The sequence below is a fragment of the Anopheles marshallii genome, chromosome 3 (genome assembly GCF_943734725.1).
Source record: "Anopheles marshallii chromosome 3, idAnoMarsDA_429_01, whole genome shotgun sequence".
Taxonomy (NCBI): Eukaryota; Metazoa; Arthropoda; class Insecta; order Diptera; family Culicidae; genus Anopheles; species Anopheles marshallii.
In genome coordinates this window covers 55,871,084-55,895,935 of record NC_071327.1, presented here as the reverse complement: position 1 = coordinate 55,895,935, position 24,852 = coordinate 55,871,084, and the positions used below count along the sequence as shown (strand labels likewise).

The 24,852-nt window shown below is 44.0% G+C and overlaps 4 protein-coding genes across 4 annotated transcripts in view; 3 read left to right on the top strand and 1 right to left on the bottom strand.

Moving 5' to 3' along the window:
• LOC128710847 (ankyrin repeat domain-containing protein 11-like) overlaps nt 1–7,117 on the bottom strand; it is a 38,753-nt gene extending 31,636 nt beyond the window's left edge. The window contains exons 1-4 of the mRNA XM_053805702.1: nt 7,097–7,117; nt 6,414–6,564; nt 6,171–6,338; nt 5,213–5,470 (exon numbers count right to left, since the gene is read on the bottom strand). Of these exons, the coding sequence (XP_053661677.1) occupies nt 5,213–5,470; nt 6,171–6,338; nt 6,414–6,564; nt 7,097–7,117 (598 nt within the window). The remainder of the gene's footprint in view (nt 1–5,212; nt 5,471–6,170; nt 6,339–6,413; nt 6,565–7,096) is intronic.
• Nucleotides 7,118–7,833: 716 nt separating this feature from the next.
• LOC128711972 (uncharacterized) lies at nt 7,834–16,835 on the top strand. Its single transcript, XM_053806865.1, has 4 exons — nt 7,834–7,986; nt 8,058–8,135; nt 15,385–15,554; nt 15,623–16,835. Exons 1-4 carry the CDS (start codon nt 7,834–7,836, stop codon nt 16,833–16,835), a joined length of 1,614 nt encoding a protein of 537 aa, XP_053662840.1.
• LOC128711971 (uncharacterized) lies at nt 9,536–14,214 on the top strand. The gene is made up of 2 exons (XM_053806864.1): nt 9,536–11,198; nt 11,471–14,214. Exons 1-2 carry the CDS (start codon nt 9,536–9,538, stop codon nt 14,212–14,214), a joined length of 4,407 nt encoding a protein of 1,468 aa, XP_053662839.1.
• Nucleotides 16,836–18,312: 1,477 nt separating the features above from the next.
• Nucleotides 18,313–19,131, top strand: LOC128714895 (farnesol dehydrogenase-like). Its single transcript, XM_053809776.1, has 2 exons — nt 18,313–18,876; nt 18,958–19,131. Exons 1-2 carry the CDS (start codon nt 18,313–18,315, stop codon nt 19,129–19,131), a joined length of 738 nt encoding a protein of 245 aa, XP_053665751.1.
• The last annotated feature ends 5,721 nt before the right edge of the window (nt 19,132–24,852 follow it).

The window sequence follows — 24,852 nt, the reverse complement described above, 5'->3', positions numbered from 1 at the left end:
CATTACCACTCGTTCGACTCTCTCGCTCACACACTCTCTTAGGGTGAAAGAAAAAGGCCACCATGAAAACGCATTGCCAGGCGGCGAACACGCAACAGGAAGCGACGGGGACTCGCGCGCTCTCTCACGACGCACAGGAAAACTCAGCGGGAAAACGTTTCGAGTGCACGAGAATCCGGTAACCGGTGAACGGAAGTGATGGATCATCACTTTTTTATCCGATTGACACATTGTGGAGGGGGCGGGGGGAAGCCACATTTTCCAATTGGGGTCGACTACTCGCATCCATACATCTCCATGCGGCCATATGCTAATAGGTTGATTGGCATTTGTATGTTGAAAGCGTTATTTCGGGAGCGTCTTGTGTAGGTGGTAGGAATTCTTTTGAAGGATTATGATTAATTTTTCAGTCGTCATGACTAAATTTCATCGTTACCATAACCAAAGCGAGAGTAGGAGTATGTTATTTGCATAATTCTGAAGCATTGATAATGATTCTTAGCTTAAGGATATGAAATTGTTTCGAAGAACACTGCTACCAAATATCTTCAAATAGCATCACTTTCATCATAAAAATTACCTTGTTCACCTACCGAACAGGGTCCTCCACGCAGAGGCTAAAGTTGTGCTGCTTAAAAGTGATGCCCTTGAAATCTACTCGGCTCAAGCAAAACCAAAACAAAAAAAAAAGTTAATTTATTACATGCAAACTGGAATGTACCGGAATGCATGTACCGGGCGACATTTATCGGTCCCGAGCAAACGACTACACACACTCCTACCTGCCAGATGTTGGCGAGCCGGCGGAGAAAAAGGGAACTATAAAACCTATCGAGTGGATTGTGATTTACTACCCAAACCCACACCCATCAGTCGCGTCTGCATATTGGGGGAGGGGTAAGAGGGCCATCAAGAAGGCAACGGCACATGTAAATATAATGATAAAATAAAAATGGATTAAAACTGGCCCAGGAATCGGGTTTTGACAAAAAAAAAAAAGGGACGTGAGGGTTAGCCCCTATCACAACAGAACGGTGGAGTGCAGAACGGTATGAGGCAGGACAGCGCAACGCGGCGGTGGGACACGTCTTGATGGTGGACGGGAATACATTTTCTTCATGCACGATTTGCCGCATGCAAATGATATGCATTCGCTCCACACTTCACCACCACCGCCACCACTTTGCACCCGGCACGACAAAGCGGACGTACCGCGGATGGATGCCTGATGCGGCAGCAGCAACAGTGTGCAACGAGAAGGAAAATGCTTCCCTATTTTGCTCCAACCGTTCATCTTGGGTTGGGATGCATTTTCTTTCATCTCTTTTCCCCCTTAACCAATCGCGGCATCGGTTGCATTGTATTAAAAATTGCATCGATAGCGGGGAGAAGAGCACCAAGGCTTGCGCAGTCCTTATAGGCAACGGCGTACACCGGTGCGAGAGTGAGTAATATATGAGTTGGGATAGCAACATAAAAAAAAATACAGCAGTATCGCGCGATCGTTAGCGGCGGCGGAGAACAAGGCGGGAGCGTCTGTGAGTGAGAGCTGGTGATGAAGCAAATGAACTAAAGATCTCATCTCCAACGGAGACGACCGTCACTGGGGTGTTAGGGTTCATTTCGCTTGCGAGCACCACCGAGCCGTAGATCATGCTGATGATCAAGCGATGGTAAGGTGATCAACCTTCCCAGCGGCGATCGGAACAGACGCGCGTCATTTCACCCTTCACTGTTTTCTAGCATCATTCCCCACTCAGCATTGCTGGAAAAGAGGTGGGAGGACACTTCAACGGAAGACAGAGATGATGGGATTGGGTAAGCTTTCTGCGGGGCACGGTGAGCTTGAGCTTTAACTCGTTAAAGTTACAGCTCAGGAGGAAAATCCACTATCCCCCGGCTGTGTGGTATCCGAATTGTGAGAAAAATAAGCTGCGGACACACAAAACAAACGACGAATGCTCTTATATCCCAAATGTAATTAATAAACGATTGACAAACATCGTTAAAAAGCTACAACATCCCGATGCGAAACGGAAGTCATTGTAACTGACGCGATGGTTAACTAATTTGCCATCGATTCGATTATGCAAATAGGCGTCACTGTCGGATCGCCTGCTGCGTGTGATAAAGTTACCATTGCCCGGGTGAATAAAAACCAAACAAAATTGTGCCAACGCATGTGGGGATACTAATTTGATTAGCCGAGTACACGTACGCGTACCAGAGGTCGCCATGGCAAACGGAAATCGATCTCCCTAGAGACGTTCCCGCCGGTACAGCAAGTCGTAAGCATTAAACGCATCATAGCAACCGACCGACAAGCCGGCGACGGTGTTCTCTAATTCAACGTTAAGTTTCCAAAAAAAAAAACCAAAGACCAAATTCAACCAACGAGTCCGAGAGCCGACGCAAGGTGAGCGAATAATTAGGAAACCAACGAGAGAAACCCGTAAGCTCGCCTAGGAGGAAGCCGCGCGAAAACCGTAACCCCAAGAAGGAAGCCGACCCATCCTCACAGCCCCCACCACCGCCGTTGTCTCGCGCGCGCTTCTCTCACGCACGCACACGCCCATTAATCTTTGCCGATAACCTTTACATTGAGTCATTTAAATTATTCATCCCCGCCCCATGGGTTTACGGAACGCACAACTGGCCGGGAGTCTTGGTGGGGATGGAAAATGGAGAAGATAGAAAATCTGCGCTAAAGTTGGAAAAGCGTGATGGAGGATGGGTACACGCGTGGTGCTCCACATTCCACACACAAGTACTCCGTTTTCGGCTAAAGCTAACAACCGGGGCTGATGAGGGAGATGAAGTTCGTTGGTGGGGATTGCGCTGCCGTTTGGTTACTTTGGTATACGGGGGTTTTAGGAATTGTGAAGAAGACGCAACACTAACGAGGAGAGGGGTGTTTTGTGAACTCCCGCTGGACATGTGTGTGTGTGTGCGTGGGGACGTGCGTGCATCATTTCAATTAGACTTAATTATCGTCCGGAGTGTGAACTTTTTTTTCTCTCGCTTTCCTTGTTCTGCTCCACACATTCGGCCAGAGGCGCGGTCTCTATTCGTGGGTCTGATTTATCAAATAGACGTTAGAGCATTGGAGAGTATTGGACAGAACACACACCCCTCTACAGTAGTGCAGGGTGGCGTTCTCAAAAGCAATGAAAATATATTAACGAATTATCGCACTTCAATGTACTTTGTCTGCTGCTGCTGCTTCCTTGTGTACCCATTGGAAATTCTTTACTATGAATAAGTACTGTATTATTCCGTCATTTAGTCCCCGTACAACGTACAATGTAAAATGATCACTAACATCCAGAAAGTGTACTAATAAACAATAGTGTAGTGGATTGGAGACGACCACAAATGTGGGATAACTTGAAACATTGAGTAAAAACGGTATGAAATTTGTGACTTTTGACGGTCTTTTTGAACATAACACCGAAAATCGTGATTCAATTCTCATCTGGACCGGCATCGAATTCAAGTACTGATTATTCCGTTTGCGTGATTAGACCGTGACATGCCGGGCATGGCATTGAATATCGTTAAGCCTAACAATCCAGCAATTATTTCTCCGAATAGCTAACTTAAACGGAATCTAGGGCACAAATTCCGGTGGAATTGGGATTCTTTCTTCTTCTTCTTTATCGGCACAACAACCTCAAGAGGTGGTCTAGGCCATCCATTTCTAGCTTTCTTTGACTTTATTTACCCGCAGCTGGTTAGTCAACCCTGTGTACAGAGGTTTGGTCTGTTTGAGGTTTTGGACCGGTCCAGTCGTGTGAAAACCGCCAATACGCCATGGGGCTTGGAATCTTGAGTGGACAAGGCAAGAAAAAAATGTTACAGCTGTATTCATCATTAGGCATGTAAAAAGCCCTTAAATGAAAATATTTAACAAAGAATTACAATTTATATTTAAAAGTATACAAACGTAACTTGATGACAATCCCTTAGCACAACATTTAATGATAAAGTAGGGTAATAGGCATCATATTCAGGGAATATCTAGTCTGTGCGGTATGAAGCTATTGTAACCGTTTTTCTGCCAACCAAAGGACAGATTGATAAAAGACAACCAGCTGGGGTGCATGGAAGGTTATTTAGTTTATTAGGCAAAACGTCAAAGAAGGCGCGGGCTGTGATTAATATTGATGAGCATAGCAGATACGGGCGCATCACGCTTGTTCGGAACGTGCTTTCATTTTTACATCGATTAAGTTTATCGACCCTCCGGTGATCGTTTGCACATCATGGAAATAACTTTTTCCTCGGCAATGGACCAGAGGAGTCATCCATATTTGAGATTATCAGTTTCACCAGCTTTAATAAAAAAAACATAACGAGTGTACAACGAGTGCCAATAGAGTTCGTGAAAATATGGAATTTCTTTTGCTTGTCGCTTAAATTGTAAAGAAGATGAACAAAGGCAAACGCCGTAGAATGCGGAGGAAGCATTAAGAAACGAAAGCGTCAACGTTCGTTGACCGAACAGGGTGGCAAATGACGTGAGAAACGTGGCATTTTAAATTAACAACCACAGCCAAACGGCGCCACAACGCGTTTTAGAGCAGAGGATCGAAAATCTGCGTCAATTTGCGGACAACGACACACGGATGCTAATAAACCAATTAGGTCATTTCGAATTATTATTCATTTGCTCATGGTGGATTGTAAAGTTTGCTCCCGAAAGGGAAACATAATTGTTAATCGGCGTCAACAACGTTCTATGGTGGGACGAATTCCTTCAATGTTTTCGTACGAGTATGGTAAGTCATATAGATAGTAACGGCGCTAGGTTGTCACACAACAAGACCGGTTCCTAATCCCATTCAAATTGCGAACATTCGAATTCTCTTTAGGAACGAATGATTGTGGTAAAATACACTGTAGAAAACCACATGACGTTGGAATGAAGTAGTTCGTAACGCAAAGACAACGCAATAAAAAATGCGTTCAAAACAGTTGTACTAAATAATTATATGCTAAGATTTATCAGAATGTTATTAATTTAACATTACAATTTTGTGTATAATTGTTTGCTAAATATATTGCGAACGATATCAGAACATCACCAACACTGGTACATGTTGAATTTTGGACGCGAAATCAAGAAGCTGATCAATCGCAATATATAGCATAGCACCAGTGTGATGTAAAGTAAACAAACGTAATGTGTAGTTGTGAAATATGCACTTACCTCTCGCCTGGGTCAAATAGTTGTATACAGCCGGTGCCGCTACGTCACACGGTGTCTTGCCTTTCTGATTTTTGAACGTCGGATCTGCACCACGCTCTACGAGCATCTTTACCAGCTTAAGTTGTCCAGTAATGGCCGCATCGTGCAACGGTGTATCGTTTTCCAATCCGGTAGCATTAATGTTGGCTCCCGCCTTAACTAAAGCCAGTGCAACATTGTAATGGCCGTGATTGCAGGCTTCGTGCAAAGGAGTCCATCCTGTGGAGCGATATAAGTTTGAAAATGTGAGCAAATTCATATAAAAATAGACAAGGGTTATTTAGAGTTTTTCAAATTAACATTAACTGCTTAACTTAAACCATGGGACAAAAATCATACATTCATTTTCTAACCCAGTTTTCAATCAAAATAGTTCACAAATCACAATAGTTAAGATAATGTTAATATAAGTGTTACTATTAATAGAGGGACGGTAAACTGTTTGTAGTGCACAGTATACTCAATTGACGACTCAATATTACATTAGCAGTAAGTAAGAATTAGGGGGCCCGGTTTTCACATGAACGGACCAGACCAATCCCCCTTACGCAAGACTGACTATTCAGCTGCTGGCAAATAAAATCACAGAAAGCCAGAAATGACAGGCCTTAGACCTCTTGAGGTTGTTGTTGCCGATAAAGAAGAAAAAAGTAAGGATTAACAGTAAGCAGGAGTTGTGGTTCAAATTCAAGCCACCAGATAGCTAGCTGAAGGTATGTAGGGCAATACCAGATATGGTTCCAAATAATAATAACTTTATACTTTATACTGTCGGGATTGTACTGGTTATTTACATTAACAATACAGTTTCAGGTTTAGATCTCGCCTCAAAAGACCTTCAAAGACTACGCAGTATTGATCAGTTGGCTATGGGGACTCGGGAAACCTGGAATCCATCAACATCGTTTTACAAACTTACCAGCAAAATCGGTCACATTTGGATTAGCTCCTTGCTCCAACAATTTTTTAACCGAATCCTGGTCACCTTTCTTCGACGCTATATGAAGCGCAGTTTCACCACGCTCATTGATACGATCCCGAGATCTTGAGTGAGCTGAGTTGCTACTTCCACCTCCGGGGCTCATTTCTAAAATGTACATAATGGTCATTTAGTTGGATAACAATCAATCGAAAGTGTATAGTTAAGAGCGTCTACTCTTACCTGCATCGTTGGTGCCAGAAGTCATTTGCATCAGCAGTGCCATCTGCTGACGTTCGGACATTGGCGTTGTAACAGCTGGTCGGCCAGATCCGCCTGATCCAGCCCCAGACATTCCTCGTGGTCTTGATGATGAAGGCATACCGCTTACATCCTGCAAATCGGGAAGCAACGTTGTTAGCTCAATTAAGGTGAAGACTAGAAGAATGTCAATAGAGAACATAAATGCAGGCCGAAAACAAATGGAATTCCCTCCAGGAGGATACCGCACGTCATGATGGATCGATATAAACAAACCAATCCGAGCACGGAACAAGAACGCGTACACTCCCAGGTGCACGTTTTGGAACGCATTTTTTATCGCATTTCAAACTCGGATAAGGCGGGTAGTGTACGGCAAATACAGGCAGCATTGCTGAACCATAACAAAAATATACACAAGTCCAGGAATACGAAACATATTGACGTTCCCGGTCAAATGCATCTTTCGGTATCGAAGCAACCACCAAGCGCGTGAAACTCTTCCAACACGGTGAACTTTGCGCCGTAAATTATGAATCACTTCTAGCCGTTGAGTAACTTCTATCACAGGAAGAACATAGGGGAGATGCTCATGTACAATAAAAAACCATGTTAGACAGGATATAATACAGGGAACACAACAAATATTTCGAAATTAAACTCACTTTCTTTTGGAAGTTGCTCATTTCAAAGTGACAAATGGTTTCATCTTCTTTCTGTTTTTAGCTGCGACATTTTCTTTGACAGCTCGTTCTGACATTTGCTGACAGAAATTTTTGGCAATTCAGTGCACAGTAAAACAGGCATAATGAATACCTGTCCAATATTTTATTTTCGAATGCTTCCACAGGTGCACTGCACAAAATTTGCAATATGAACGATACCAATACCAACCAGTTTTATTGCCCTCGAAAAGAACTGCATGGTAGTTTTAATAATTTGCGTTCAGTTGATATAATAATGTTGTGGATCGTATGCTTTTTATGTGATTGACTGAACTGTTTAGAATTTCTGGATCATCGGTGAAGAAGAATACATCACAGTATATTGTAGAAATCCGTCTTCCATCCAAATTTGATCATAACTACAAACAGATCGAGCTGGAAATTTAATTTCCCTAGCATTTTATAATTCTCTGCGATCTATTTTTGACTGAAATAATAGTTGCCTACGATCGTTGTGCGATATTGTTTTGTAGGGGCAGACTTGTCATAAGCAGTTTCCGAAAAGCAGCCGTTTTGGATTTGTTTACAATTGCGTCGAATCAGCAAACATATACGAAATATTAGGACGATTCTGTTTGGTTCCAAAACCTTTTCCTTCACTATTCAAGTGTTATAAAATATTTCTTGCCTTGAATGGCTTGTGTAATTATATCCACCAATTGTCGTAGCAAATCAAAATGGAGCATATAAAAGTAACAACGAACTTTGCTAACAGCTGCTTCTACGATGAAAACAAGAAAATTCGCTTTGATCCTCCAGTTTACGAACAGCGATACTGGACCATTCTACGATTGCTTGAGCTGGATTGTTGGAAAGATTCGTTCAAGAAGGTATTCAATGGACAAAACTATTGGACAGCTTTTAGATACGGTTGTTTTCACTGGATGTATTTTCTTTCCAGATTGTTGAATTTGGCTGTGCAGAAATGAAATTTTTTCGCTTGTTGCGCACATTGCCAGCGGTCGAGAAAATATTGGAGGTATTTACAATCTAGATGTATGATTTGAGATCTGTTACCATTGCAGATCGTTTTAATGTTTAGGATTACCTAGGTTAAGAAGCCACCGTCTTTTAACGAGAGACGCAATGGATGTACATAGTATATAGGACAGATATTCCTCATTGGGGATTCCTCATTCGGGAATTTTTATTCGATTCATTGACTTCATTGCCATTGGCGGTCTTAGCTTGTACATGTTTCTTTTTGCTAATTTAATTCCCCTGCCCAAATCATTGGTTGTGCGTTTGAACAGTACAACGCAATCTTGTGAGTCAGCCGAAATTGCTCCATCAACGACCAGCTATAGCGATATCAACGAACTATACTAAATTTGCTCCGTTTTGTTTATTTCGTTTGGGGCGGTCAGGCCCTTATTTCCGTTTTTATTTCGTGAGGTACGCCCTGGCCGTTGATATCTGGTGAATTATTGACTGCCTGTATAGAATAAGATGGTCTTTTAGATTTTCGCATAGAATAAATATCGGTACAGAGGCTTATGAAACGGTCAGCATATCCCAAAAATGGTTGTTTAGCTATTGGTATGCACCCAAATTGCACGTGGATATGCTGCGAGAACATTTTTCCTCCAGCATGTTCACCTTTTCGTGCATGTTGAGTTCTACCAAAGCTCACGTTTCCGAAGGGATGACAGACGTCTTTTTGACATATGCCGCATGTTGTCAAAACATGTGAAATGCGCTGTGAGAAATAGATTCACCACCACGGGCTCCACAGCTTTCACTGCAAAAAATAGCGTTCGAAATGGCGATTACGATAAAAACAACCTACCATACCAATTGAGAGGAGATTTAGCCATCCTCAAGGATTGGCTTCGATATTCCGATTCGGAGCAACGGACAATACGTGCCCGCGAAGAACGGAGTGTGCGAAGGAAGCGTGTGAATCCGCAGGAGTACCCTGACCCTTCTCCCATACCAATAGCAGTCATTGCACCGTTGCTAATCCTCGTCTGTACGCGTGTGTGAAACTAAAAGTGATTGATTGTGAAATTGGTAGTGTACCACTGGCGGAAGGACACGGTACACTAACATATACGCAAGCAGGAGATAACCCGAACCAAAGCGCACCCGGCATTTCCCGGTCGTTGCATAAAGCCGATGTTATCATTCACCGTTTCATTTTGCCGGTGGTGTGTTTTCCAGCGTATACTTTTCTCCTTGTGCTGTCCGGATCTTCCTGCATCCACACCGCAAACTAATGGACTAGCGTCAGGTTATTTGGTAGAAATTGGCGGTGTTGTCCGAGGATAGCATCTTTTTCATCATCACTTTGCTGTACTACCTCTTCGAAAGCGTTTACTTACGCATTCCACTCCTCCACAACTAGCAAGCAGTTCCGGCCGCGGTGTAGAACAAACGATGAGCGGGGACGATTTTATTTATAGCGCCATCACAAATGATAACATGAGCGCGTTCGACCTGAACGTAATCGCCAGTACCCTCGTCAACACGGACAAGCTGGTGAGGCAGAACAAACAGCAAAAGGAGGAAAACGATCTGCTGCGGGAAAAAATCACATCCCTGCGTGAATCAGCCCTGCAGATAAAGAACCTGTACGAGGCGGAGGTGGCCAAAGTGGTACGTGCCGAAGCACAGCTAGCATCTTACGTAAGCCAATGTAAACAGCTGGAGGAACGGTGTCTGGAAGCCGACAGTGACAAGATCAATGCCGATCTGATACTCATGGAACGGTTAGCGGAAAACGATCGACAACGCGAGGAGAATGAGCGACGGTACCGGTTGCTCATTACCGATCTCATACGCTACTTCTCCCTGCCAGGTGATCATACCGATTCCGGCAAAAAACGAGAACTGAAGCAACATCTAGCGGTGGTGGACGCTCTCAAACTTCCGGACGAGGTGAAATCGTTCATTCAGCAAGCGCCATATCATCGCAGTAAACGAAGAAAAGGACGCACCAAGTCTGCTACGATGAAGGATCAGGAGTGTCAAACGTCAGTAATGGAGATGCGAAATAGTGCGAACAACACGGACCAATCGTATCCGTTGCGACCGGAAGTTAGGGACTGTGGAACGGATGCTTTAGAGGTTTCACATCTGCTCGAGGAGCAACCGGTCAACAAGACGTTCTGCGATAAAGCCACCATGCATAGCATGTCCACGATCACCAGGGCGACTTGCACGTCTGTATTCATCAAGCGTGTGGACGTCGGGGTGAACTTCCCCGAAGTGACGCTCAAATCGGTGGATGAAATTTTACGGGAATGCGTCCCGCTGCCACCGTTGCTCCTCTCACCGATCAGCGATATCCTGCCCATGTACGAATCCGTCAGTACGCAAACTGATACACCCATAACTATCGTAGAAAAATCGGCCCATGTCACGTGTGGAACAATGACGAATTTGAAAAACATTCGCAAACGCATAGATTACCGTGCAGTGGACGGTGGAATGACGTCCTTTCAACAACAGTACACGTCCATGGCAGAACAACTATTTGGCAAGATCAAGCAGGAAGATTATCCTTTTTCATCGGGTTTTGATTTCGACACTGATGAAACATTTGGTAGCATGCATCCACATCTCTCTACCATCTGGAGGTTGCTGGGAGAAAGCATATTCATGTTGATGAACAGTGGCAGACGGTTTGATAATCAGTGCTATAACATGCTAAACGACCAGCTCGCCACCATACGTGATATGATCGTAGCGGATGGGCGCCGCGAATCGGAACTAATGAGTGACATGTTTTCCAACGTGCGTGCGACAGTAGTAGCGGCCACTGGGTACGGAAAAGAACGAGGTATCACACCGCTGACACCAAACGTTGTACCTAGTACGGAGCCTCCACGAGAGATGGTACCGGTAGGAGTATCCGGATGTCCAGTCGTTGCAGATGATTATGGTGTCATGATCGTCGAAAAGGAAACCGACACTGTGCCGGTGAAGAACCACCAGTTGTGCGCTTCGACAACCAAAGAGTTAAGCAATAACGATGCAGAAGTCCTAGTAGAACCAGAAACAGTTTCATCCAGTTCTCCAGAACGGCAAGTTACTGAAAGTGTAATCGACGAATCGAGAATAGATGGTAAGTATTCAATGTTACACATTCCCTTTTGTGGAAATCGTCAGTTCATTTTCGTTGTATTAATGCTTTCTTGTGATCTATACTCCTGCCAGTAGCTCGAAGCATAGAATGTAATGATGTAGAAGCGGTATCGGCGAAATGCAGCAACGAGAACGAGGAGCAAACCGAGACAATTTCACCTTTAACAACCCCAACAACGTCCGATATGACCTCTTCCCTTCTAGACGAAGAAGTCGATCGGATAGAGCACCAATTGCAGCTGATGGAGGAAGGCGATGACGAGCTTACCATAGGGGAGAGAACAAAACGAGCCACGGAAACACCGGTTATTGATGCAACCTCGAGTAACCAACAAACGTTCTGCTTGCTGCAAATAGCAAATGTGCCTGAACCGGAATTAGAACATTCTTTCCCTGCAACAAAGGATAAAACACTATTTTCACCACCTCGCTCTTCAACACCACCAGTTGTTGCAAACGTAACGAGCTGTTACTCTACAAGTACTACGGCAACATTCCTTTCTCCGATTAAGGTAAAGGAAACGAATCAGCTAGTGAAGGACCAGTTCAAAACACCGACACAGCTGCCGATTAGCAAGCGAAAGCAACGCGCTCGTCCTTCAGACGAATCAATGCTACCTCATGCCTCGAAACGGATGCGGTTTGTTACGCAACCGAATTCAGGACGTACATCACCTACGACGGAGTTTTTGTTGGAAGATGATTGGGATCAAAAGTTTTCCTCTATCAAGGCACACATGATTGGACCGTTGAAGGAGAGCCATTCTACCCCGCTATCACCGATCACCGACCGGTTCGAGGAATGTGATGATCTCGAACTAGAGAAAGAGGATAACTTAATGTCGGAGTCGAAGCAACAAGCTATTACACCAACAGATAATAGTAGTATGGATGTAGAAACTTATCCGCTAATAAGTATTACACCAACTAATGATCGAACAGTTGAAGTCAAAGATGCAGCTGATAGCGTCACTCAACCAAAAGACACAAAGTCGACTGAAACTATCATTAACACACAGCAAGAAGAGGTGCACACATCACCAAGACCGGTCGAGAGGAGAATATCTGAAGAAAGCAACACACAGCAAGAATCTAATGAAGGGAACAAATCGCCAGTATGTAAATTACCGCACGAAAGGAGATTATCGGAAGAAATCATCACACTGCCAACGGCAACCGATCCAATAGTGAGTGACACGATCGTTGAAAACGTTCCTGTGAATATGGACACGTCCTCGAAGGATGATACAGATGGTAAGATTGAAACCATTGTGTTGCCAAGTGCATTAGAGGATGGAGAGATTATCGAAGAGCTTAATGAAAGTTTCAGCAGTATCGGTGAACTAGTTATCGATATTGATCCTATATCGGACAATCGTTGTACCGTGTGGGATTCTCCAATGTCACCACCGGCGCACGAAACGGGTCAATCGGTATTGGCACAACCAACAAGCCGCATTGACTGTGTGCCAGATTCTCCGCTCTCACCACCACTGCCGACTGATCGCGAAGCAACCCCATCTGTCACTCCGGTGCAAATACCACTGTTTCATGCTGCACTTCATTCGCAACTACGGCAACAGGTTCACGACCGAAACGAACCCATTTATGCATTCATTGCGCTTCACAAGTCGAAAAATGGTCAGGAATCGTCCCAAAAACATACTGGCCAAATCAATGCACAGGAGCAACGGGTGGTAAAGCAGCTGGGTGAGATTTTGAGCAACTATCTGCAGCGTCCAGATTGGACGGAGACGGCAGTAAACGAAACGATAACGGCAATGCTGAACTGCACACAAGACGTACGCCTTATGACGCTAGCCTTGCTCGATATGGTGATTTCCTGTGCGGATATTACGGTCAATGTGCTTTGCTCACCACCCGCTCCACCCCTGCCGTTGGTACAGCAAAAGCTTATACTAATAGTGCGCCACCTGGGATACGGCCTTGAAGCGCTAGAGCAGGTGCTGATACGTGAATTGGACAGGCGGATGTTCCAGTTGAAAGGTGAAACGCTTCCACTAACTGCACTGATCGCACTTACGTTGCTTTACATTGGTCTGGAGGACAGCAAACCTTCCGAGTTCCCTTGGAAGCGGGAATACAATGTTCGGTTGTACATCTTCAAATGTTTGTACTATTTCGGGTTTAAAGGTTTACCGCTGGTGTACTACCTGTTGCGAGCATTTCCATTCGCTTTGCCCAAGAAAGGCAGCCCACACTACGACAATTCAGATGCGATGATCGCAACGATACGTACGATCCTGATGAACGCAAGCTATTCGGACACCTGTGTGGGGTCGTCCGAATCCGCACTGTTCCGGAAACGGGAATTGCTTTGGTTGTTGAAGAACACCTACGGGTATCAGCAGGGGAGCCCAACGTACGGAGAGCTTGTGGCGAACTTGGTAGAAAAGATCCGAGCCAACAAGTTGCGCAATGTGGCGCACTCGCTGATTTTAGTCGCCAAGCGGAACGGTTTCGATTGGGCCCGGTTACACATCATTCAGAAGCGTATCTATCCACTACTGAACGAATACCTGAAGCAATTCGAATTGATGCGAACAAGCCCCACCACCGCAACTACTGGTTGCCCTTCGTCAATGAGTCCTACTGCGAGCGGTAACAGCAGCGAGGCTATGGGTAGCCTGGACGATCGAATCGTGACCTGTATCTTCACGATTGCATCCATCATGAAAACGCAACCGTCACACGAAGATGCGTCCCGTGTGATGCAGATTTTCACCACCATTGTGCAGCTGGCAGAAGGGAACCGCGCGATACAGGAGGAAGCAATTGCGGGTCTGATAAAGTTCAGCCGCTTCGGGTTTGTGGATGTTTTCCAGCGACTGAGCAGCTGGAACCCGGGATATACGATCAGCGATCGGATGAAGCTGATGCTCATGACGATGGTGTATCGGAAACCGCCTCTCTTCTGGAAACAGTTAATGCAAAATCGAATTGTGTAAAGAACTCACAATCGAACCCCGGGAAGAGAAACCAGTGGTCCGGCTGGTTCTGGTGTGTACGTGTATAAAGAGGGATTTTAATTGGGCATCCATCGTGTCGAAATTCGTGGTAAAATTAAGAGAGTTTTAGTTTTGTTTACGAACTGGAATCACACCATTCAATGCGCTCTCATTGCGGGTATGTCATCACTAGAGGATCACCCGACGTTCGATTTCTGTGATTAGGATTCAATTGCTTCTTTACTCAATCAATTTTTCACTGTATGTTTTACCTTTACATTGTTCAACTTATTATTTCCTCGCTATGAAGGAATGAGTTTTCAACGCTTAACAGTAGAACGTCATTGCTTGTTTCCTTTTCTTGCCAGTTCCTGGCTAGGTTGAGTATCTTCAAATGAGCTTTTGTTCGATCAGGATTGCATGGAAGTTTAGTTGTAAATATATAATAAATTAAATTATAATAAATTTTATTTGAATTGTATAGTGCAAATAATAAAAAAGGAACTTTTCTATTCAGGCTATCTTCGTGTCGATATCACTGATAAACTAATTGAACCTTACGGGCAGGCCGATGCCACCAACATCCGATTTCAGTTATGGTCTTAAATGTTTCCTTTTTTCTTTGGAATGCAATGGTACTCCGGTAATTTGTTTTTACGAAGTGATCCGTTACTTGCTGTGGTCTAATTGGGTAGCAGTTGTAGCGTAACAACCAGACCTCAAATTTGATTCTTTTCAATGGTTCGAGTTCATCTGTAATTCGTCTCGTATCCTGATCCAAGAGATCCAAGAATTCCAAAAGATCTAACAATATCGTAGAATTTAACCCTGGCTTAAGCGATCATATGAGACAAATACAACGGATTAAATGACTCCACTACGTGTCCCGACGGGATATATCACAAATTCATGATATGAAGCACTTAAAGATCGATATGATTAGATAAGTGAATTAATATTGTGTTAAAGTTAACCAGATGCAATGAAATTTATTAATAGGAAATATGTTTAAATACTTAATTTTTTAATTAACTATCTCCACTACGAGGTCGATCTTCGGGTAACAGGAAAGAAATCCACAAAAGACGTTTTGTCGTCAAAGCTTTTATCACTATTATCAATTTGTTGATGGCGATTAAACTTTACACTTTTCGAATCCCGTTATTCCAGGTTGACATTGATGAGAATATTTTACACCAATCGCGACACCTAGTGCGGCCAATGCTCAGTGACTACTTATCACCTCCAGCCAAACCACTCACCGTAGAAGTTTGGCGTGGTAATATTGCCGAACCTCACGAATCTCTTGAAGGAACGGACGTAGTAGTTGGAATTGAAATGTAAGTACCCTACGACGCCATCAGCTTTCGTTTGTCATCAAACTGTTTCCTCATTTCTCGATTTTCAGCATCGAACATTTGCACCAACCGGTGCTGGATAAAGTGCCCGAGAATGTGTTCGGTTTCATTAAGCCCAAGGTAGCTTTTTTCTCAACACCGAACGCAGAGTATAACGTGCTGTTCGATGGTTTGTACGAAAATGGATTCCGTCATTTGGATCATAAGTTCGAATGGACCCGGGGCCAGTTTGAGGAATGGGCTGGATCGATATGCCAACGGTATCCCGATTACTGTGTGAAGTATTTTGGCATCGGTCCTGCACCGGCTGGGTCCGAAACGGTCGGATGTGTGAGCCAGATGGCGGTTTTTGTGCGACATGATTTTCTCACCACCTTTCCACCGCTAGTAGCGTCAGTTGCGACAGAGGAGGAAAATGTTCCAGTTCCTAACGAAACGGCTGAGGATGAGCATAGGACACCAAGTGTACAAAACGCAGAGCCTGCACGCCCTAATCCGCCTAAATATACCGAAGTGAATGGAGAAATTCTTCTCATCCATCCGCCAACGGATGGTGCCATTTGTGAGGCGACCGATGGAGAACCTGCTGTCGGCGATAGAGCAGACGAAAATGTGTTCTGTGGTGCTGATGGTGTAGATGCAGAAGAGCGATGTAGAGAGTACAATGAAATACTAGATGATATCGATGATTCTGATGGTGACTTTGACGACGAGCACGATACCATGTTCGATATGTATGTTCCGGAGGAGGTAGCACGAACGTTGCGCACACGAAACGATAGCGGTAACTTCGAGGAAGAAGATGTAGCCGAAGCCAGCCGCGAGTATTGGATGGTTGTGAGTGAAGTGTACCCGGTGGCAGCACCGGACAATCGAACACGCGAACAACACATACAAGATGCGGCTGAATATCAACTGCGACGTTTGCGCAACTTTGGAGACGATTTTCTCGCACCGGAACAGGATCACTATCTCATACCGCTGCAGACCGTGCTTGATTGCATGGATGTCGAGCTGGCAACCATTGACGAGGTGCGACAATGCTTGTTGCGGGCGGGTTACCGTATTGGTGAAGATGGTACAGTAAACTTACCGCTGGAGGATGAGGAGGAGAACGATTCAGACGAGGAACGGTTGTTCGATGATGGTGAGGAGCTCGATGATGCCGATCGGTATCCTGCGTGGGATGAAAATGAGGAGGCGAAGGCTAGCCGGGGAGTAATCGCCATGACGTTGGAAGACTGTGACGAAACCTGGGACTGAAAAGCGCCACTTTGAGATGGTGTAAACGATTGTGGGCTATCATGCTTTTGGACCGATTTTTTATTGCATTTTTTTATTCATTTTGTTAAATCTTAAATATGATAACAGTACGATAACATAGATACAGCGATCGTGATATAACTTTTCAGAGGCTGTAAACTAAAATTCAAGAGAACAAGACAAGAGAAACAAAAAAATCTTTAAAGATTTAATCGATAATGTACTTACGATGCAATGCAATACTCTCTCCGAATAGTTCAGCAATTATCCGAAAGATGGATTCCTGATCCTTTATCATTTAGACGCTACCAAATGAGTTTTATCGGGTTACAATGTGTTTGACGTTTGTAAAACTCACCGGTATGCAATCCGACTACTATGCCACAAGTTTTTATTACAACAAATTCTTTAAATTAGCTCAGTAATAGCTTCCGTATCAGAATTTACCGCAATGTTATCAGTTAAACTGGTTCGATGCCATATCAAATGCATATGCTACGGTACGATTGGAATTCATACTCACATTTACTCATACTTTTTAAACACGGTTGTGTTCCACTGGGAGCACCGATCATTGTCTGTCCAGTTTGGCTATGTAATTTCTGATAAGATAAACCGTCAACTAATCATAAAGAAAAGTTTAATCGATACGAAACTTGCCCACATGCCGTTTGCTGCCCATTCTTTATGTTTACTTCCAGTTAAATATGCAAAGTGTAAGCACTGTTGCTTTCACGGGAACAGATTTTGGTGTTTTTATTTTGTTTGAAAGGAGGCATACACGCATACAGCCACAAATAATGTTTAGTAATGTAATGATCATTTATTATCGGCTTGCTCTCGGGTGTTCTGCCCTAAGCTACCTAACAAACCGCACGTTAAGAGCATGAGTGAGCATCTTGCCTTGACGCTCGACGGAGACACTGATTGTTGGTAAACTGATGCGCGTTCGCCTTATATGAAGTGGGGGTTGTTTGCTATTTTGTAGAGCTAGCAGTGTGCCTGTGTGGGTCTATCGCAATGGCACACAGTCTCAAACGAGTATTGGATAATATATTGACCGTTTTTATTTCCCGAAGAGGAATTTAAATTTATGACTCTTCTTAATTCTAATTATTCTAAAAAAAAAACGATAAAAATTACAATAGCTCACTCTAATGTACACGTGTTAAGAACCGCTGGTGCTTCTAGCGTAAGGGTGTGTTGTAGCAAACCGATTGGAGAAATCGGTGGACACACCACACGCCGCCCAACCGATGCGCGAGTCGGGTCCGTTTCGGGCAGTTACCCTCTTCCCATGTAGTTTCGGTAATCTGCAAGTCATCCTAAATCGCGAATGATGATAGTCTAGTCAAAAAGCGTATCGCCCAACGATCGTCCATTCAGTCGCGCGTTTGCCATCCCCACCGAGGTGTGAATTTGGACCCGGTAGGAACTATTAGCGAGTGTAACACGTTAAACCCACCCCGAAAAAGCCATGAATCGTTGGATCCGTAAAGTAGCGGTCGTAACCGGAGCAAGCTCCGGTATCGGTGCAGCTATTGCAAAGGATCTTGCCAAAGCCGGTATGGTTACGATCGGATTGGCCCGGCGCGTTGAGCGTGTGGAGCAGCTAAAGCAGGACCTACCGAAGGAAGCGGCCGCACGGCTCCACGCGATGAAGTGTGACGTTTCGGTCGAAACCGACATCGAGCGAACGTTCCAGCGCATTCGCGATACGCACGGTGGTGTGGACGTGCTGGTGAACAATGCCGGCATTCTGCGGTCCAACAATCTGCTCGATGTGGGCACGACGGCCGATCTGCGGGCCGTGCTGGATACAAACGTAACCGGGCTGGTGCTGTGCAGCCAGTGGGCTTATCAGTCGATGGTCGAGCGTAAAGTCGAAGGACATATCGTGCACATCAACAGCGTTGCCGGGCACGGTGTGCCAAACTTCCCGAAGCTGAACATCTACCCCGGTACGAAGCATGCCGTTACGGCCATCACCGAAGTAATGCGCCAGGAAATGAGAGCGGCCGAATCGAAGGTCAAAGTGACGGTAAGTTGAGTGTGAGTTGTTTTTTTTTCTACTCTTTGCGACAGCTTTTAGACTAATCTTGTCCGCTTACGCTTGTTGTAGAGTATTAGCCCGGGCGGAGTGCGGACAGAAATTTTCGATGGCTACCCCATTCCGGATGACATGGTACTGCTCCACTCGGAAGACATCTCCGAAGCCGTACTGTACGTGATCGGGACGCCGCCCCATGTGCAGGTGCACGAACTCACCATCAAACCGATCGGGGAGATATTCTAAGCAATGCGGCGCTGTTCAAAATTTAAAAGAACTCCCCATCCGCTCGATTGTGCGTGATAAGGTCACACACGGAGGTGGGAAAATATAGTAGGCTGTATGTTATAATCGGGCAGAGCGAAATTGATTTGGTAATGGTGATAAAATGCGCCTACACGACAACACATACACACACACACGGAATGCGTGACTGGAGGTTGATTTGTTTGGTGAACGCACTGTTTGTTAGGATTGTTTCCCCCGTTGTTCCTCATCGTCGTATTTGTTTAGCTGACAAAGCAAAAAAGAAGCCGCAGGCCGTGGTGCGGTCGAGTCGAGCCGCATTTGTTGATCTAAAGCAAAGACAACCGTAAATTGGTTTGAATTCATTGCGATATTTAAAAACTGCTGATAATACAATTTCATTTTAATGAATCTAAGCTCTAATCCTCTCTTGACCTTCTTGTCAATACGAACTAACACCTTCAAGAAAACGTGTTCCGAGGTGACAGTTAAGGGGTTCACGCTGAAGTATCCGCTGTTATCCCATCACCTTGTAATGAACTACGTATTCTATTAATATCAGTCGAAAATAGTCACAAACAAAAAGGAAAGAGAAACTCTAAATATGTTGATGAAGATGGATATTCGACGCGTAGTAATTTCAACTTCCGCATGCTCTTCTGTCCGTTAGATCTGGATGCAACGTTGCAGAGTATGTTGCATGCAAGTAAACCACGTGTTGAATTTGAAATATTTCCTCATTTCCTTTTTTTTTTGTTTTCATGACAGACGGCCTGGCCGTATTGATCTCGATTTCTCTGCTGCCGTTAAATTTTTTAATTTTATTTTTAAACCATTTTACTTGATTTGTATGTTAGTTAGTTTGCGTCTTTATAATTTTTATGATTAATTGATAGCTCATAACGGTGATGTATTTGGCAGTGGCACCGGTCTTCACACGACAGGACCGGTCCAAAATCCCATCCGGACCAATTGCGGGACTTAACTATCCAGCTATGGGTAAATGAAGTCAAAGAAAGTCAGAAATGGCCTAGATATCTTCAGGCAGTTAAACCGGTTAATGAGAAGAATATTTTTCGTACATTTCATCATCTGTTTACGTTTTTATAATCGAATATCGTGATGAATTAATCAAGGGTTTGATAGCTCATAATACATCATTTTTAGTAGGTCCCACCATACGCAGAAGGTTTGTTTCTTGTTTGATGTCGTATTTGTCTGACACGTTCTATGCCGTCTGATGGAGAACTTCTATGGGAATGCATGAGCTTGTTCTTGTCGCATATATTGTTCGATCACACACAAGTCCAATGTGTTTGCGTTACACGTTGCACTACATCTGCGCGCTGTCATCCATTTTGCACCTTCTACATCAAATGTGTACTGAATGGAGACGGCGCTTGACACCGTTCGATGAGTCGCCCGTTCTCGGTAGTATATTTGGCCTTGAATGATCTCGCAACCGGAACCAATACGCGTGGACCGGAAAGCGTCAACGTGGCCACTTTACTTAGTCGGCGAAGCGTTACGATTATGTGGGGAGTTTTCGTTTTTCGAATCACATCTCATCGGAACGATCGATGACCACGGGAGAAATTTGATAACATTTCCATAAAATCTAAATATTAAGTGACGAGCGTTTCAGAATGTGTTGCCAAATCATGATCAACATAAAGAAGATAAGAATTCACATTTAACGTGGAAAAAATAACTTATCTTTTGCCCTCGTAAACACGTGATCGTTACTATCGATGATGAATCGATAGAATTCTTCGGAAGCATTTGCTGATGTTCGAGACACTACCAGTATGAATCATCAATTGTTTCCCATTTTACTTCATCACCATTAGGAGGTTAATCTTTACTAATTTAATCAACCGATCAGTGCCGTCTTGATCTTGGTGTGTCACACGGGTGAATCATTCGCTCAGCTATTTATGACCGTGCGTTTCCTTTGAAGATTGAACTTCCAGACAAGTGTAAATGATAGCGATTTTAACATTAAATATTTTACAACATATTAGGGGTTTTATATCGCAGAAAACGACCTAAAATATTGCTTCTATTGGTCAGCCTATGTATGAAAAAAAAGAACAAACCCAGTAGCATGAAAGATGCGCCAAACAAACATAATGGTGGCAATAAAAATGCCCTTTTTTTTAACGTAATAACGATCGCAGTCCTGACGGTGATGATGATCCGTGGCACATTCGCTGGAAGATTTGTGATTGAACCTTCCTCCCTGCAGTCGGATGCGTTCGAGTTCACCCCCGGGTTGCACTATCAAAACATCTGCTGGTATCGAGACCGCCTGCAGATTCACCAATGGGATCATAATCCCTCCAAACCACAGCAACTATCGAGCGCTTGTCGTCTGCTTGGCTGCAGGAATATCTGAACGGTTATGAGAGACACAATAGGAATGATGCGCTCACAGGGACTGGGTCGCGTACGGTACGAACATAATCAGCGCACCTGGAATGGTGGAGGATGCTTCCGTTGGGAAGGAAAGACAGCCACGTTGCGTGTCAAAGTTCGGCACGAGACACATTGCGCAATTCACAGCTGAAAAAGGAGCTTGAAAAAGCTGTCGACGGTCTGTTATTCTGGTGTGCAGGTAAGAAAGGTTGCAGTTGCATCTAAATCAATGCTCAGGAGATTTAATTTGACTTTCTGCTGCACTTTCAGGTAGGTTTTGTCTGACTGTACAAATATCCAGCACGCAATTGGGATGCAAATTGGATTCAACATTCCCGAAAATCGCAACCTGTAGGAGTCGAAAGTTTCCCTATTCGTCCACACGACCGGGACATTCCAAACGGGGAAGCCAAAAACCCAGATTTAAGTGTTCCCTTTCCACAGTAGCGAATGCAATTTGCCACAATGCATGTACGCTGCCGCAGGGAAGGACCATCATCATCGCATATCGGCCACCGTATCGGATGGTTTGTACCGATTTCTGTTTGCCCTGATGCAATCCCACAAACTCCTACATGCACATCGAACAGGATTGGTTGAATGTGTTGTGCCGGGCTTGTCAACAGATGTACGCTGTCATGTATGACACAACACTTGCGCCGCCCGGGACTTCCTCATCCGGTCGTTCACGGATGATTAATTGATTGGTTGAGATAAACGGTACTGCAAACGGCTGCACTGTAGCAAATGGGAGGGTGTGAAAAAGATGAGAATTTTATTTTAATTTTACCTTCATCGCCATTTGTTACGGAACGTTGAAAGGGGGCTCGTTTGAAATATGGCAGTTTGCTGATTATTAATTCCGTATACGTGAATCTATGAATAATGGTTTGAGTGTTTCGGTTAAATTGTTTATTTGTCATAAGTTATAAGTTTAAACATGGATGATCGTTTACGTTCTAGTGGGACACTATAAAGTTTTAGCACAGTACTTTGAGGTGTTGTAAATAGCATTGCTGGTAAATTGAAGTTTTTACAACACTACTGTCCTAAGTTCTAATCCCCACTGGACCCAAGGTGGTTCTCCCACTATTAGAACTGTCTGCGAGAATAAGAATTATAAAGAATGTAGAAGAGGAAATAAAAGGAAGAAATAGACATTATCACTCAGTAAAGTGTTGTCGACATATTGCTTGCTACGACAGGGGGACAGTCTAGATGGTTCTAGAAGGAGATCACCTAGATGAAGGGTATTCGGTGTTATTGCTTCGTAATGCTGAATAACTAGACTCAAGCATAGGACTCATGTGGGACATATCTGGTCTAAACAAATTGCTATAGATTCAGTTCATTTCTATCATTTTGTCTATGGGTACGAAAAAATTGATTCTAGAATTACATGTCTGAAAACAGACCTGTATGGTGAATACAAATGACTAAAACATTATCTAATTGATTGGTTTTAGTAATACCTTGAAAATTGAAAATAGAATTATCTCATTGCGTTTCAACAGTTAAGGCCTCACACTATCCAAACTCCCATTACCTATAAGTTCATTAAAAAAAACGCATTGAAACTATCTCGCTTAATGTCACTGTCAGTCAAAAAGGTGTAAATGTCCGCGGAGAAAGGGGTAAGATAGGAAAAAAGCAGCAAAACCGGTACGCATCATTGGGCAAGAACAAACGAACTAACGATTTACCAACCCCGAACCCTCTAGGACACATCCGGACGTGAACCGTTTCCCTAGCCACGTTTGACACTTGGACGTTACCGATACATCGCTGAACCGAGGTCAAGAACTTGGGCTTCAATGGGCGGGTTTCGCGCTCTGGACGGTACGTGAAAGCATTTACGCCTGAGCGAGCTTCGGCTTGCGTCCAGCTGCATCGATTGTCGCATCGAAACCGACACATCGAACCATCGATCCAGACAGCATCGGAATGGGACAGGGACGTTATCCCGGTGAGCTGCCACGTGTAAAAATGTTGTTGCCCGTTTTCGACCTGTTTCAATTGCAACAATCTTTTCGATTGGATGTGATCGGTATGCATTGGGACATACACCTGATGAGATGATCATTGGTGATCAGTTTGATGCGTATTTCCCAGCAACCGTTCAAGATCGATCATTCTGCGCACGTTGGAAATTTAAAATACTTTTCTTAATACCCAGTGGATCGAAATGCAATTAAAATTGTACCATATTTCCCATATATTTTATATCTCTTCTATAGTGTTTTAATATATAACTTGTTTGCCCCATATCAGCGGATGAGTGGTGGGACTTATATAGGATTATAAACATAATTTGATTAGTGATGATACTATTCAACAACAGATGGCGCTAATAAATGCTGATAGTATTCTAAGAAGAGTGCGTTAGTTTATACGAACATTTTGGAAACTCGAACAAGAATAATTATTCCTAACTAATAGCCAGCAAGGAAAAAATCAACTCGGAGAGAAGTCCCCGTTTTGGCCATGCCCCAAAAATGACAAATTCAAATCAACTCTTTGACAAACACAAATTAAAAATTACTGCCAACACTTCCCACTCCGAATCGTGCAAGGTGTGGTGTCGGTGTGGGAAACATGCAAATGGGCAAGCGAAAGGTGTTAAATTTTTGAACGTGCCCTACATCCAGTTCCCATTATGCACCCAGGCAGACCGGGGCCTGTACATTATTTACAAGGACTCACGTTTTATGGCACGCTTGGTTCGTGACGCACTGTTCAAACGACAATGCGTACCGAGACCGATTTGGACCGGGAACACTTTCACAGATCCCGGTAAATATGTAAAGCATTTTGGGCGTTTTAATTCCACTTCCCATGGTGGCATTCCCAGTGTTCTTTACGCAGTTACGAGCAGAAGATCCTTTTTTTTTCGACGTTCCTTTTCAGAGGTGAGCTTGAGATTGCATCTCCCTGTTTGTCCCTTGTTTGTTGCTGTACCTGTGTGTTGGTTACCGGGCTAGAGGAAGCCCTTTCCGAGCCTAAACACGGCAATCAAGGTAAGGATCCTAAGTAAGGGCTTCCAATAGCTGGCAACGCGTCTTTCCATCTGTATGTGTGTACGTTGGTTGTGTTTTCCCCTTACAGGTCGAGGTGGTGTTGGGTTTTAACCATTTAGCATAAAAACGACCGACAAAAATGATAGTTTTGTGAGTGTGTTGAATTATGTTGCCGGCATCGTAGGTACTCAGGCGCAGTAGGCAGCGTGAATCGCGCCATGCATACCTTACCTATTGTGTGATCTCTTCCAGATCGGATCATGAAGCAGGATCGTAGAGAGCAAAA

Coding starts and splice junctions, on each gene's coding strand:
- LOC128711972 (XM_053806865.1), top strand. CDS start 7,834: ATGGAGCATATAAAAGTAACAACGAACTTTGCTAACAGCTGCTTCTAC. Junction 8,136..15,384: donor CGGTCGAGAAAATATTGGAG/GTATTTACAATC, acceptor CCGTTATTCCAG/GTTGACATTGATGAGAATAT. Junction 15,555..15,622: donor GTAGTAGTTGGAATTGAAAT/GTAAGTACCCTA, acceptor CTCGATTTTCAG/CATCGAACATTTGCACCAAC.
- LOC128711971 (XM_053806864.1), top strand. CDS start 9,536: ATGAGCGGGGACGATTTTATTTATAGCGCCATCACAAATGATAACATG. Junction 11,199..11,470: donor AGAACGGCAAGTTACTGAAA/GTGTAATCGACG, acceptor TCGATCGGATAG/AGCACCAATTGCAGCTGATG.
- LOC128714895 (XM_053809776.1), top strand. CDS start 18,313: ATGAATCGTTGGATCCGTAAAGTAGCGGTCGTAACCGGAGCAAGCTCC. Junction 18,877..18,957: donor AATCGAAGGTCAAAGTGACG/GTAAGTTGAGTG, acceptor CGCTTGTTGTAG/AGTATTAGCCCGGGCGGAGT.